The 14685-nt window shown below is 39.6% G+C and overlaps 1 protein-coding gene across 1 annotated transcript; it reads left to right on the top strand.

The window, feature by feature from the left end:
* The first annotated feature begins 11666 nt into the window (after positions 1–11666).
* On the top strand, positions 11667–13091 carry LOC129731286 (uncharacterized). Its single transcript, XM_055691150.1, has 4 exons — positions 11667–11798; positions 11854–12045; positions 12110–12306; positions 12565–13091. Exons 1-4 carry the CDS (start codon positions 11796–11798, stop codon positions 12845–12847), a joined length of 675 nt encoding a protein of 224 aa, XP_055547125.1. The 5' UTR covers positions 11667–11795; the 3' UTR covers positions 12848–13091.
* The last annotated feature ends 1594 nt before the right edge of the window (positions 13092–14685 follow it).

Here is a 14685-nt window from a genome sequence, read left to right as displayed (position 1 = left end):
AAGTGTAGTCTTGATGGTGTCATTAAAATACCCAATTGCATCATCGAGGGAGGTTCCACTTTCCAAAAATTGCCAGTCGATTTGAGAAATTAAATAGCTCAAATGGTCGAAGTCAGTTCTGCGAAAATCTAAATTTTGTTCGGTTGGACAATTCTCAAATTCAACGGGCACTAATTGCTGGACCGTGATTGCCAGCGCAGGGTGGTTGAAGTCTAGAGGTACTAGCGGCTCATCTGCCTCAGAAAGTGCACACAATGTTTCATTATTAGTCAGGGCCAAATCAAGGAGACGGTCATTACTATTAGTCACGTAGTTTAATTGAGACAGATGGTTTAGGCTGAAACCATCTAACAAGGCTGAGCTCCCAGCTGAGATCTGCGACTGGATATAGTCGATAACTGGCATATTATCATTTCTACAACTCCAAATCAAACCAGACTGGTTGTAGTCACCAAATAGCAATGCGGGATCGTCCCGGTTCAAACGAGACAAAACAGATCCGATGGATTGGACATGATTTTCAATAGCAGTGACATCGGCTCTGCGATCAGGAGGCAAATAGATAACGCCGACACTGATTTTGTAAAGCGGCATTGTAACTAATACCCACAACTGTTCGAGAGTATTACAAACGGGAGCGGGGTCAGAATAGCTACTAAAACGGTTAGACACAGCAATCAAAACTCCTCCACCACGCGTCTTAGAACTATTGCTCTGATTGCGATCGCATCGATACACGGTGAAAGCGCTGCCAAAAAGCTGTACTGAATGAATCTGATCGTCTAGCCACGTTTCAGTCAATACAACTATGTCGTACTCACAATCGGTAACGGCCACCGGAAACACACCTGGAGGCATCCAAATGGAGAAGCCTGCTCCCAGATCGATCACGTACTGATTGACGGTCGGCACTTTTCGGATGTTACTGATGTTAGGTCTTTTCGGGGACCAAACATTGACTCTGACCATTATCTCGTCGTTTGTAAGATCCGCGCACAGTTGTCGAACGTGCTGAAAGCTCGCACAGAGAGGACGACGCGTTTCAACATTCAGCGGTTGAAAGCTGATGGCGTTGCAGCACAATACGCCAGAGAGCTGGATCAACGGATCGCAGAACAGCAGGAGGAAGGAGTGGAAGACATAAATGGGCTGTGGAGCAGTATTCACGGCGCCATCGAAACGACTGCGAGAGAGGTGGTAGGTACGACGCGTGAAAGACAGCCTAACGGCTGGTTCGATGCCGAGTGCCAGAAAGCGACAGATGAGAAGAACCGTGCCAGGAGCCGCATGCTCACTGCGGCTACGCGTCAGAACAGAGAGAGGTACAGGGTGGCAAGAGCTGCCGAAAATAGAACCCACCGTCGGAAGAAGCGCGAGTACGAGGAGCAGGTGCTCGCCAGCGCAGAGCACAGCTATGCTGAAAACGACGTGCGGGAATTCTATAGAACTGTCAACAGAGTCAGAAGCAGGAATTTCCTTGTGCCGGTCATGTGTAATGACAAGGACGGCAACCTGCTTACTGATAAACCGACGGTTGCAGCCAGGTGGAAGGAACATTTTCAGGCGCTATTGATCAGTGAGGAGCCGGATGAGCAGAGCAGGAACAGGATGACGATTATGAGTGACGAACAAGCTGTGGAGCCACCAACACAGGAGGAGGTGAAAAAGGCGATTAGTGAGCTGAAAAACGGTAAGGCCGCTGGGAAGGACGGTATCCCGGCCGAACTTCTAAAAGCAGGAAGCGAGCGGCTGTACTATGCGATCCACCAGATAATACTAAGAATCTGGGCGGACAAACAAATGCCGAACGACTGGTTGGAAGGCCTCATATGCCCTATCTACAAGAAAGGCCGACGATTGGATTGTGGCAACTATCGAGGGATAACGTTGCTCAACTCCGCATATAAGGTGCTCGCCCGTATCCTGTTCTTCAGATTGAGGCCGTTAACGGAATCCTTTGTCGGCGAATACCAGGCTGGTTTTCGACAAGGGCGTTCTACGACGGATCAAATTTTCACCCTGCGACAGATCCTCGGTAAGTTCCGGGAGTACAACTTATCGACTCACCATCTGTTTGTGGACTTCAGGGCGGCATACGACTCAGTGAAAAGAAACGACTGTGGCAGATCATGCTGGAACACGGTTTCCCTACGAAACTAATAAAGCTAAGTCGTATGACACTGGAGGGATCAAAATCGTGCGTGCGGATAGCTGGCGAGACATCAGCCGCGTTCGTAACGTTGGATGGACTGAAGCAGGGGGATGCGCTCTCCAATCTACTGTTTAACATCGCTCTTGAGAGTGCAGTACGAAGGGCAAATGTCGAAAGAAACGGTACGATCATTACGAAATCTCACATGCTTCTTGGTTTTGCGGACAACGTCGATATCATCGGTATAAACCGTAAGGCCGTGGAGGAGGCTTCGTACCTTTTAAGAGAGAAGCAGCGAGATTGGGACTTGTCATTAACTCTGCCAAAACGAAGTACATGGTAGCTGGCAGTGAGCGTGGGTCTCCCCGTGGTGTTGGTGCTGAGGTGGAGATAGATGGGGAACGATTTGAAGTGGTTGACGAATTGGTTTATCTTGGTACGCTTGTGACATGTGACAACGATATGAGCCGTGAAGTGAAACGACGAGTTGCAGCTGCGAACAGGGCTTTCTGCGGGCAGCGTAACCAGCTAAGGTCCCGTAGTTTGCAAACTCGCACAAAACTAGCGCTGTATAGGACGCTGATACTCCCGGTGGCCCTTTACGGACATGAAGCATGGACGCTGAAGAAAGCTGATCGACGAGTGCTCAGAGTTTTTGAGCGTAAAGTTCTGCGATCGATACTTGGCGGTAAGCTGGAAGACGGAGTGTGGCGCAGAAGCATGAATCACGAGTTGTATCAGGTATACAAACATGCTGATTAAGGTGCCAGCCAAAATGGTCATCTCGAATTTAAAAAAAAATCCTATACAAAATGTTCACCTGCTCGAAAAAACACCCTGTGCAAAATTTCAGCTCAATCGGAATTAAAATGGGGTGGCGCAAAGCGGTTGAAGTTTGGCTTTTTTGAAAACCGAAAACTCACCCAAGGGGGGGAGGTACGTGAAATTTCGGTTTCCGAAAATTTTTTCTGATACCAAATGACTTAAAAACGCATAAAACGTCGAGAATTGGTGTCATCTGATAATTTTTTTTTTTTTCAAAAATTTACTCTCTGGGGCTAATAGTCGTTTTTTCAATTGTGGAAGGCGGAGTTCAAAATGTTTAGAATTTATCTTTTGAAATTGATTACTAGTCTCTCGAAATAGCTTGTATAATGATATACACTATAACTAGCATCGAATACATTATGTTTCAATAGTATGGTTCATTTATTCGGGGTTGTTCATAATATATCAGTAGGGTGGTTCATAATATTGTGAAAAATTAGTATAAAATTAAAAAAAGCACTTCGGTTCGTTTGATTGGTGTGACGTCTTCGACAAAGTTGTAGATAATAATTCTGTCTTTCCAAAAAAAATACATTCAAAAAATTATTCATTCAAAAGTTTGAAGAAAGATTTAAAATTAAATATTCAAAAGGGCTCATATTTTAAAAACTTGATTTTTTTAATAAAACCTACGAAAGATTACCAAAACAATGAAACCAGTCCGAACATATTGAAATCAAGAAAAATAAGTTATTAGTTTTTGAAAAAAAAATTTTTTTGAAAAAAAAAATTATTTATTTTGAAAATAAAATATATTTTTAATTTATTTTTTAAGGCATATTTTTTCGGGAGGACAAAATATTATCTATAACTTTGCCGAAGACACTATGCCGTTTTGACTGTAGACGTATTTTTAATTTCCAATAGAGCACTCTATGAGGAATCAAGAATATTTCTACAGTCAAAACGGTTTATTTGATTGGCATAGTGTATCTGGCAAAGTTGTAAATAATAACTTCGTTCCTCCAAGAAAATGTACCCTGTGAAAAAAAATAAATTCAAAATAAAACTTTTTTTCTGATTTCTCCATGGCCGGTTTCATTGTTCAGGAAAACTTTCGTAGTTTTTATTAAAAAACAGTTTTTTTCAAATGGGCTGTTTTCGATAATTAATTTATATCTTTCTTTAATTTTTTTAAATTAGTAATTTGTTTTTAGAGTGTATATTTTTTTTGAAAAACAAAACTATTATCTACAACTTTGCCGAAAATGTCACACCGCTCAAACGAACCGTGTTGGCTCTAAAAATTTTTGAAATCATCAATACCTATCCGAAATAGCATTTTCCAATAGCTTTTCAAAAATGAGTTGTGTTTCAAAAAATTAGCACAAAATGGCATCTTTTGTCTAAAGAAATGTCTATGCAAAGTTTCAGCCAATGGGCACGTTTACGTTCTGATGATGTAAACTTGACAGAAAATGTATGGTCAAACTGTCAAAACGACGTAAACCCAGAAACAACGTCAATTGTGTTGCGTATCTGATTGAGATCCCTATACTCTCATTATCACTGAATAACACCGATACAGTCTTTTGTCCGATTATATAAGCCAGAGCACTGTGTTTTTGGTCAAGTGTTAGCAAAAGACATTATTGTGGTAAATAAAACGAATAAATTGTCTGGTACAACATTCGAAAGACGACTGCAAGTGTCTTAGAGAGTATATTTTTCAAACAAAATACAAAAAAACATATTCCATCAGTTTCCACCGTTTCATTTAAAAGTTTAAGACACTTGGAATCGAAAACATTTTTCAAATATTAAAATTCCATGTACCTCCCGTGTGTGATTTTGCAAATGACATGAAAGCGGTCATCATTTTCCACGAGACTCAATCTTAATTTTGGTTGAGATAATTTTTTTTTGCACAGAGTAGTTGGATACATTTTGTAAATTTGTTTTGTAATATTTTGCCATTTTACTTATAATTTTTCCAATTCATCATTGCCACCCTAACGACAATGATGTAACAAATATTATATTTTCAGGAATTTTTCTATTGGTATTCAGTGAAAAGTGATTTTTTTCATTTTATACTCATTTTTACACAATATTATGAACCACCCTATGCCGAATAAATGAACCACCCTGATGAAACATATTGTATTTGTTGCTAGTTATAGTGTATATCATTATACAAGCTATTTCGAGAGGCTAGTAATCAATTTCAAAAGATAAATTCTAAACATTTTGAACTCCGCTTTCCACAATTGAAAAAAACGACTAAGTCCCAGAGAGAAAATTTTTGCAAAAAAAATTTTTTCAGATGACACCGATTTTCGACGTTTCATGCGTTTTTAAGTCATTTGGCATTACAAAAAAATTTTCGAAAACCGAAATTTCACGTACCTCCCCCCCTTGGGTGATTTTTCGGTTTTCAAAAAAGCCAAACTTCAATCGCTTTGCGCCACCCCATTTTAAGTCCAATTGAGCTGAAATTTTGCACAGGGTGTTTTTTCAAGCAGGTGAACATTTTGTGTAGGGTTTTTTTTTGAAATTTTCTGGTCACTTTTTTCCATACGATGATTGGCGCCCTAATGCTGATATAGTGAAGGTAATGCAGCGGGGCAGGCTTCAGTGGGCTGGACATATAGCCAGGATGCCTGACGAGAGAGCCGCCAAAACTATCTTCAGTAGAGAACCAGGAAGAGGCCGTCGACTCCGTGGTAGGCCTCGCACGCGGTGGATGTGCGCGGTGGAAGAAGATGCACGATCTGCTGGTGTACGAAGAGACTGGAGAACGGCTGCCCAAGACAGAAGAAGCTGGATCTCTAATTCGTTCGGCCCTAGACCGGTGAACGGTCCGTTAGCCAAAAAATCACAGGAAAGTTGTATGCAAAGCCACGACCGCAAGGTTGAAGTAGACTACTTTTACAAGAAAGATAACCCGGCTGCTTGCGTGTCAGTCATTTTTGCCTTTCTACTAGAAAGGTATAGCAATCACTGAAAAAACTAAAGGTATGAAAGTGCTCAGAAGGGCCGGATGTCGTATATCACTCGACTCAGTTCGACGAGCTGAGCATTTTCTGTATGTGTGTGCATGTGTGTGTGTATGTAACGCTCTCCCAACCTCACTCGATTTTCTCAGAGATAGCTGGACCGATTTCAATGAAATTAATTGCAAATAAAAGGTCTAGTTGCCCCATAAGAGTGACCTTATTGAATTTTATTGTAATCGGATTTGTAGTTTCGAGGTTAGGTTTAAAAATGTGAAAATCACGAAACATCAATATCTCAGAAACTACACAACCGATTTGAAAAAAAATAATTTTAAAAGAACGGGCTACCTAGAAAACCCTTAACTTTTGAATTTTATGATGATTGGACCTGTGGTTCAGAATTTATTGCAATAAACGTGTTCTGGAGACTATTTAACCTCACTCATGGTTCTCAGAGATGGCTAGACCGATTTTCATAAAATCAGTGTCATATGAAAGGTCTTGCTGCCCCATAAGAACCTATTGATTTTTTTTGTAATCCGACTATTACTTTGCCTGTTATGTTTAAAAATGTGAAATCCAGGTATGAAAAGAAGCATATTCCAAAGACTACATAAACTCACTTACTTTTCTCAGAGATGGTTGACCCGATTTCCACAAAATTAATATCAAATTGAAAGATCTAGCTGCCTCATAACACCCTATTGAATTTTGTAATCGGACTGTAACTTCGTCTGTAATGTATCGAAATGTGAAAATCACGAAACTTCATTATCTTAGAAACTACACAACCGATTTTAACAATATTAATATAAGATTAACGGGCTAGTTAAGGGTTAACTGATGAATTATGATTGAACACGTGGTTTCAAAGTTTGGCTGCCCTATACGTTCCCATTTCATTTGATTATAATTGAACTTAAGCAACCGTTATGTATTAAATTGTTAAAACAACGAAAGTCTATTTTCTCAAAGATTACACGACTTATTTGAATATAACTAGTGTCATACAAACGAGTCATCTCTCAAACTTACAAATAACAAACTTCATAACAATTTGATATGTGGTTCAAAAGTTTTGGAACGAAAAGAAATTCAAAGACTATTCAAAACTATACCTGCTTTGATCAATGTATATGGCCTCAACATGATTTAAATGTGGTATCGTACTATTTGAACGTTCCCGGTATCGCTCGTGATTAAATTGTTCGAAATTAAGAGTCATTTCTTTTATTTCACTATTTCTTAAGCACTAACATTACGTCAAATCTCATATTTTACTGTGGAACAGTACCACCGTCCCCCGTAGTTTAATTGGTCAAAACGCCATGCCGGAGACAGGGATATTGCGGGTTCAAGTCCCGTCGGGATGCGGTATATTTTTCCAAATCTGTATCATATTTCCAGTTCGCTTATTTTTCGCTCTCTTTACTTCACATACTGTCTGCTTAATGAACCTGGATATAAGCATTCATGTAAATCTATTTTTACAAATAATAAGTTTGAATGAGAAAGGCTGAGTGTGACCGCTAGGTGGATTAATTTAGGTTTTTCTAGTAAATAAACGTTGACCGTTCATTGGCAGTATTGTAATTTCTTTTTGTTTGATATTTTGAATGAAGTTCATTGAATATTTTTAAATTTTGTGCAAATGAGAAGTTGAAGTGCTGCCGAATTTTAATATGCACATTTAATACGACATCATTAAACGGGAACGGAACAAAGGCTACGGTTATGCAGAACGCGAATGCCGGCGCGATGTGATTTGCCTTACCGTGGTGAAAAGTACAGCTCTTTTTAAGGCGAAGTATACTATAGCTATACATTTCAACACATTTCGTATTGCCGAATCGCATCGCGCCGTTATTTGCGTTCTGCATGACCGTAGCCAAACACTAAGCGACGCAAACACGTAATAATAGTCAGAGTATGCATGTAGATGAAGACGTGTTTTTCAAATTTCAGTTGTTTAATTTAATAGCCGATGAAATGTCTATTTATTATCTGATGAAGCTCTTATATAGGCCAAATGATGCATCCCCAATTTACTAGGTCCATAACTCTGCCGACCGTGCTTGGGAAAGCGCGGTATAACGACCAATCAGAGGTCGAATTTTGTGTTTTGACAAGGCTCAAGAATTTTCAATAGTACAATAGTTCGAATGATAAAATTGCAATTTCATGCATTTGGTAGGAATCTTAGAAGATTTTCTAATCGATTGCTGCAAAAACGAAGGAAATCCATCGAAAACTAACCGATTTATTAGCATTTGAAATTGGACATATTTCTCGCTTTTTTTCAGTTTTTGATTTTCATTTCACATCCCTATGTAGCCGAACTTCCTGAGAGAAGTATTCTACTTCAAAAGTAAAGTAAAGTAAGTAAGATGACGAAGGAAAACCTGGGTTGCTTTTCGAAATCGTTATAAAAAATTACGCTGAAGTCGAAGGTTTTGGAGAACGTCGAGCAGCTGTCGGTGGCGGTCTAGGTTTTAGACCGGAAACAGAAAGCTAAGGGGCTGCGAAGTCTCTCCGAAACCTTCAACGCGCCCGCGACGGTGTTGGAGATACGGTCAGATGACAAGTTGATCAAATCCACGCTAACGAACGAGGTGTTCCAACCAAGAAGCAGAAAGAGAAGCGAATCCATGTTAAAGGCTGGTCACCAACAGAGGTAGTGCGAAACGTAAACGCTACCAGCTAGGTGAATATAACTGGTAAGGAATCTAAGGCCTATTCCAGGCCGGATGTTTGGTTCTCGACATTACATCAGTTGAGCAAGAATACCAGCCGTATATGAGTTGAAAAACTGATTGCTCGTGTTTAATGCAGATAGGTGTCGCGTTTTAAGAACGACAAGGTAGTTAGATTCATAACCATGTTGAGCGGACTGCACGAGTTACGGGCAGTTCTTGCTACGCTACGGGTGAATGAGACCAAACCCGACTGCATGCACAAATGGCACCACATTCTTGGACATCGTGAGTCAAATGCCATTTGAGATCTCCAAACCAAAGGGCCAACTAGAACCCGCATAAACGATTGCGAGTTAAACGTGACCTGTGAATATTTTCGTAGTTGTTGTCGAACCCGCACGTCTCTCATTCTTGAAGCAATGTCATCTCCACTCCACTCGGTCCATGGCTGCAGTTCACCAACTTGGCAGGGTGCATAGGGTCCGTAGACTGTCTTCCACCTGATCGATCCGAAGATGGTACGCAACACCTTCCGCTCAAAGACGTCATTATCTCTCCCCTTACGATATCTATTGATGAACGACGCAACTTCCGGTAGGCACTTCGTACTATAAATTTCCCCGTTCACGGCCAGCGAAAGAATAGAGCAGCTTTCTGGCTGACTGTCAGTCGAAGTAGCATCTTGGGTAACTTGGTGTGTGAAATAAACTTCGGTGCTCACTTCCTTCGTGGGGCAAGTAAAATACGAAGTGCTCTGCCAGTCGTTGCCATTTAGGGTGAGACAGGTCTCGTCGTCCATCACCACCGCCACGTCGTGATTTGCCGGGAAAATGGACGTGACCATCATATTCATGCGATGCCGCTGCGTCAATGCCTGCAGTTCCGACACTAGTGTTAGGGACTGCTGCTTCCTGACATGTAATCCATGTTCGCCAAACCGTACCGCAAACTTTATCCGTTTTGAGTCGCACTATTTGGTAAGTGCGATTGACGAAGCGTTTCCTCTGCCGCCGAAGTATGGTTTATGATGGCATCGCATCTTCTCACTTTGCTATTGTCGACAACATCACTCAAACATCACCAACCAGTTGTGTCAATGTTTCAACTGGCAGTCTATTGTAATCGTATGTCTCGTGAAGGTGTGAAATACGAACTAATGAGAGCTGGAGCTAAGTTGGGCGCTACTTCCAAGTCATCAAGTCGCCATTTGAGGCCCAAATTCATTAAATTCACTTTGAAAAATTTAATTCGATTTAAAAAAATTATTCGATAAAACAATTATTCCAAATATTTGGAAGGCCACGTTTTCTCCGGTAAATTTTGAGTCAAAGGCACAATTATCATGAAATTAAATACATGAGGTTTGAAAAAAGAACACTCACGAGAACATAACTAAATGCACAAATACAAACATGAATTTGATAACATTAGGGCTTAATGAAGACATTTTCATTTCAGAATCATCAGAAGTTAGTAACGCTGTCAAACTTTGCCAGGGCCGAATTTGTGTCTTGAGGGCAAGGGACAGATATTTTCTTTCTTCCTCTCTTTTCTAAGAACATTCAAAAGTAGTAAAATTGCGTTTCAATAGCGCTCGTTACCTTTCAAAAAAGTAGTAGAAACTTTAGACATACGTGAAGCACGTCGTCTACATTTTGCTTTTGAAAAATACCTAATCAAGTCTTCAAAATCGACAGATTGCTTACTTATGTGTGTAAAATAAAAAGCGGTAATACAAGCAGTGACGTAACGTCTAGGATTATTATTTTCAATTTCTAATTTTCGACTTATTTACTTTGTAAAGTCGACGAGGGGATCATCGAACGTTGCCGCTTAATCCACGGCCATGGTTCTCTAACCGAGTCAAGCAAATCAGCGTGAATGAAGACCAAGTAGTTTAACGCTATAACAACTCAGGACATTCGTACACCGTGAAACAAATTTGAAACACATAAACGTTTGTGAATATTGTGAGTTGTTTTTGAAACGTTGCGTTATAGTATAAGCTTGTTGTTTACTTCGTTTAATGCTACTTTTTTTGTTAATTTCACACGATTTTTCAAGATTAACTCTTATTTAAATTTCTTAGTTACATTATGATAGAATTAGCTAACAAACTTTCTCTTAGACTTGAACTCAATCAAAATGAAAGCAGCTACAATGTATTCCAGCACCTAAACAAAATACCGGTAAGAGCCCGAGCGTGATATCGTGACTGAATTCTAGAATTAACTGTGTTTGATCTACCAACAGGTAGTGACGAACTTAACTTTCCATTCCAATGAGCACGCTAATTAAAACTGTATTTCTCGTTCAGCCACGTTACCATTGATAGTGATTTCAAACAAAACCACTCGCCTTCAGCATTGGAATGGTGACGAATAGCGAAAATTATCGCATTTAACGAAGCAGCATGCTGTCGATCCTTACTTCAACCTGTTCGGTGATTGTCGCTAGCTTTTCATTACCACCTGTTCGTATGGCAGAACAGGTTCTACCGGGTAGTTTCACTGTTCCGGACTAATTATGCTTCATTTTCAGTTGATTCAACCTGATGACCTTGCTTCCTGGCAAATCACTTTTTCGAACAGGAGATTGTTATTGAAACTAGACAGCAGCAGCGGGGAAAATCGATCACGTCACGTGAGAAATTGTTTTAAATGGAAACTCACTCGTTTTTAACATCTGAGCAATGCTCTAATTGATACAAGGAAAGTTTTTTCCTTCGAATAGATTAATTCATCTACTGTTACCTACAATGAAAGAATTACAATCTATATTAAAGTTAGTTGCAACAATATTTCATTTAGATAATGTTGCAATAATACTTTAAGATCCCACTTCTAAATTAATAATATATCACCAATTACAAAATATTTGGTAGATCATCTCGCCTGCCTTTCAGGTGGATAGAGTAATTTTGTGCTCTCTTTCGGTTTCCCCTGAAAGCGTGAGCAGCAGCTTTTCTGGACCGGTAAATGTTTAATTTTCCTGTTACTTTCTCGCAGCTTCTTCCCTCTGGATACTCGGTAGTACGTACTTGAATACAGAAGTGGTCACTTCGTGCTTAACTGACGGGGTTGAAAATCAATGAGTGTTGCGCTGCTGCTTCAAAGTTTGGCATCTTTGGCTAATTGAGAGAGCTCGCCCGGGAAATTGCACGCGAAATATATACACAGAATGGTACTTATAAATTAACAAACTTATTTGGCGTACCGTAACGGTTGACTGTTTCTAGAAATCATCATTTCAAATTTTGCTGTTCTGGATTGCTTCGGTGAATGAGGGCCTATTATTAACGCAAACCTACGACGAAGCTGTACTAGGTACTCTCTCAAATGAAACAAGTCTGATAGTGCCAAACGACAGTACAAAAATCCTATCCAGAAAAAAAAGATTCCTTGTTTTTCCTCTGGGCTCCAGTTTTTCGGTAAGTTTCTCTACTTAACATGACTAGTGTAGTATATCATGTCTCCTTCCAACAACAACATAAGGTCGCAGTATGTATGACGGTTGGCATGTACGGCAACCCAAACTACAACATGTTCAGTTGGGGCGTCAATTGGGGTATCGCGTACAATTTGCCTAACGAAACGATAAGCATCCAGCAAGATATGATGGAACCGAAGCCGATGGCACAACGACGACACCGTCGAGATTTGTATCAAAAGATGGAACTAGCTATCAACAGGTAACTGTCTGTGATTTGATTTTATTTTTTGAACAGTTCAAAATTGCGTTTGTTGATTCGACAATGTAAGGAATGTGCATGCAATGAGCAACTAAATATTTAAAAATAAAATGTTGAGGCTGAGAGTAAACGGTGTAAATCTTATAAGTAATTCAAATTAAGTCAATCATATGATATTTCACTTGAAGACAATTATCCTAATCGTTAAGAAGCAAATACGCCACATGAAATACGATATAAAATAATTCCCTTTTTCAGGATGGGCCACGATGGACGGCAATGCGTTCTGCGAGCGTTGTGCGAAAGTTCTCAATTTTTCGGTAAAAAGGGCTCAAACATGGCGAACGAAATATTGCGCAGTTTGTTCAGCTTTCCAAAGACCAGAGTTCTTTCGATGGAGCCTGACGATGTGAGAATTTATGATGAAGCCCATCGCAAGGGGAAGAGTCAAATGATGTGCCAGTCGTTGTATCCAGTCTGTCGATTTTCGCTATTGGAGCTGGCCTTAGGCAAATATGCAAGTCCCTTGCGGTTTATGTAAATGCTTACACTACTGGAAGCGAAAACTTGTAAAGATGCAATTTGGAGTTTGTGTACGATGAAATTCTCAGGTTTTGTGTGAAGTAAGTTATAGTCGCTTATACGTGAAGTTACGTGCTTAACTGACTGAACACATAAGTTATTAGTTTTGTAATGCTAGAGGAATGATAATTGAATTTTTATTATATTTACTTTTAAAACAAAAAACAAAAAAGCACTCTAAAAATAAATAAATAAGAAACCTACGCGTTACGAGTTTTCATCTGACAGAATAATAATGTTTAAAATTGAACGATGTAAGCATGCAACCTTAGATATACCTAACTTAAACAAAGTCTCTTCTTCAAACTTTCAATATGCCTCAATAATTGTTGTATTCAGATCGGTATCTTTTTCCGCATGTATGGCATATAGAACCTCAAGTTGAACAGCAATTGTTCATCATTATCATATATTCTTAGCATACGCTGATTGACTACATACGTTCACTCTTATATCTCGCCATTTTTTTTGGCTTAATCATGCTAAAACTATCCTAGAAACAAAATCTACATCGCCCAAGTACAGATCTTAACTCAAAGCTAGTTTAAATCAATTTTTACCGAACAACATTTACGCTCCAAAATCACATTTGTCGTGTAATTTGGCGATGCTCGGCTTTGTAAACTAGAAGAAGTTTCCTATGATCGATATCGTGTTTCAAATTTAAAGTATAGAAGTCGCTACATCAAGTTTCGACCGCTACAGCGTCTCTACAGCACGAGTTTACTCACAATTTCCCTTGGTTTAGTCGATCAGCCGTTCTCATTGTGTACGTTCTCTGTTTGAGTTTTTCTATACTTTTCAACTGTGAGTCATATTCAAAAGTACTTAAATATGAGTGACAAGTGGTACAGTGGCCTCAGAGGCAGTCTAAGAAGAAGTACCAGAACAACCCGAAGTAAAATCAGTAATCGACACCATCCTAACCGCCATGCGGACAAAGGCGATTCGGAGTACGTTAGTACCTCGGCGAAAAAATTCAAAACTTCTGATTTAAACCGTGAACGCGATGTTGTTAGTGATTTCGCGACTACTGATTCATACATTTTCCGCAGTATTGACTGCCTTTTCTGAATTAGGAATGTGTAAAAAATGTAATAGTGATGTGCGGTTTTTACAGTCGAGCAAGCGTGGCCTAAGCTTCAAGATTCTTGTGTCTTGTTCCAACTGAGGTGATGCCGATATTTTTAACTGTCCTCTAATACATAATCATGCTCTTGGGTTAACCGTTGGACCGATCATGTACGAGTTTTGCGTGGGATCGGACGCCAACCGCGTCAAAGTCGCTGAGCATCGCATGTCCGATATCGCGAAAGAGGCTAGGCGCAGCCTTACATCAGTCAAAAAAAGGAAGAAGAGGAAAATAAGGCCCAGAAAGGAAAACTTTACGGCGAAGGGATAGCTGACTGAGGGTAAAAAAAATATTAAGGACTTTACTGTTGCGATTCTTAAGATTTATAGCAATTTGAAACTTTAAACGCATTTTTCTCAAAACCATGTTTTCAAAATCGGCGAGCAGTAGAACTGAAAAAGTTTAAATCCGATTGACTTGAAATTTTAACTTCTTCATTCTTCATTAGATTATCTAGTGAAGTACACACTATTTTAGCGATTGGTTAACAACAACTAAAGTTATAAACAATCAAAGTCGATTTTTTTGTTGAAACAGAACTTTTTTTTCAAACCGTTACCATTTTGCGAGGAAAAATTCTGAAAATATAATCATGTGTACTTCACTAGCGACACTTATGTAGATAATGAAAAAAAAATTGTTTTGGTTATAGGTGGAGTTGGACA

The sequence above is a fragment of the Wyeomyia smithii genome, chromosome 3 (assembly GCF_029784165.1).
Source record: "Wyeomyia smithii strain HCP4-BCI-WySm-NY-G18 chromosome 3, ASM2978416v1, whole genome shotgun sequence".
Taxonomy (NCBI): domain Eukaryota; kingdom Metazoa; phylum Arthropoda; class Insecta; order Diptera; family Culicidae; genus Wyeomyia; species Wyeomyia smithii.
The sequence above is the reverse complement of the archived record's forward strand: the minus strand, read 5'-3'. Positions and strand labels throughout refer to the sequence as shown.

Excerpts from the sequence above, each read along its gene's own strand:
- LOC129731286 (XM_055691150.1), top strand. Across the intron at positions 12,046-12,109 it reads CTCTGGGCTCCAGTTTTTCG|GTCGCAGTATGTATGACGGT; the intron begins GTAAGTTTCTCT and ends CAACAACATAAG. Across the intron at positions 12,307-12,564 it reads ATGGAACTAGCTATCAACAG|GATGGGCCACGATGGACGGC; the intron begins GTAACTGTCTGT and ends TCCCTTTTTCAG.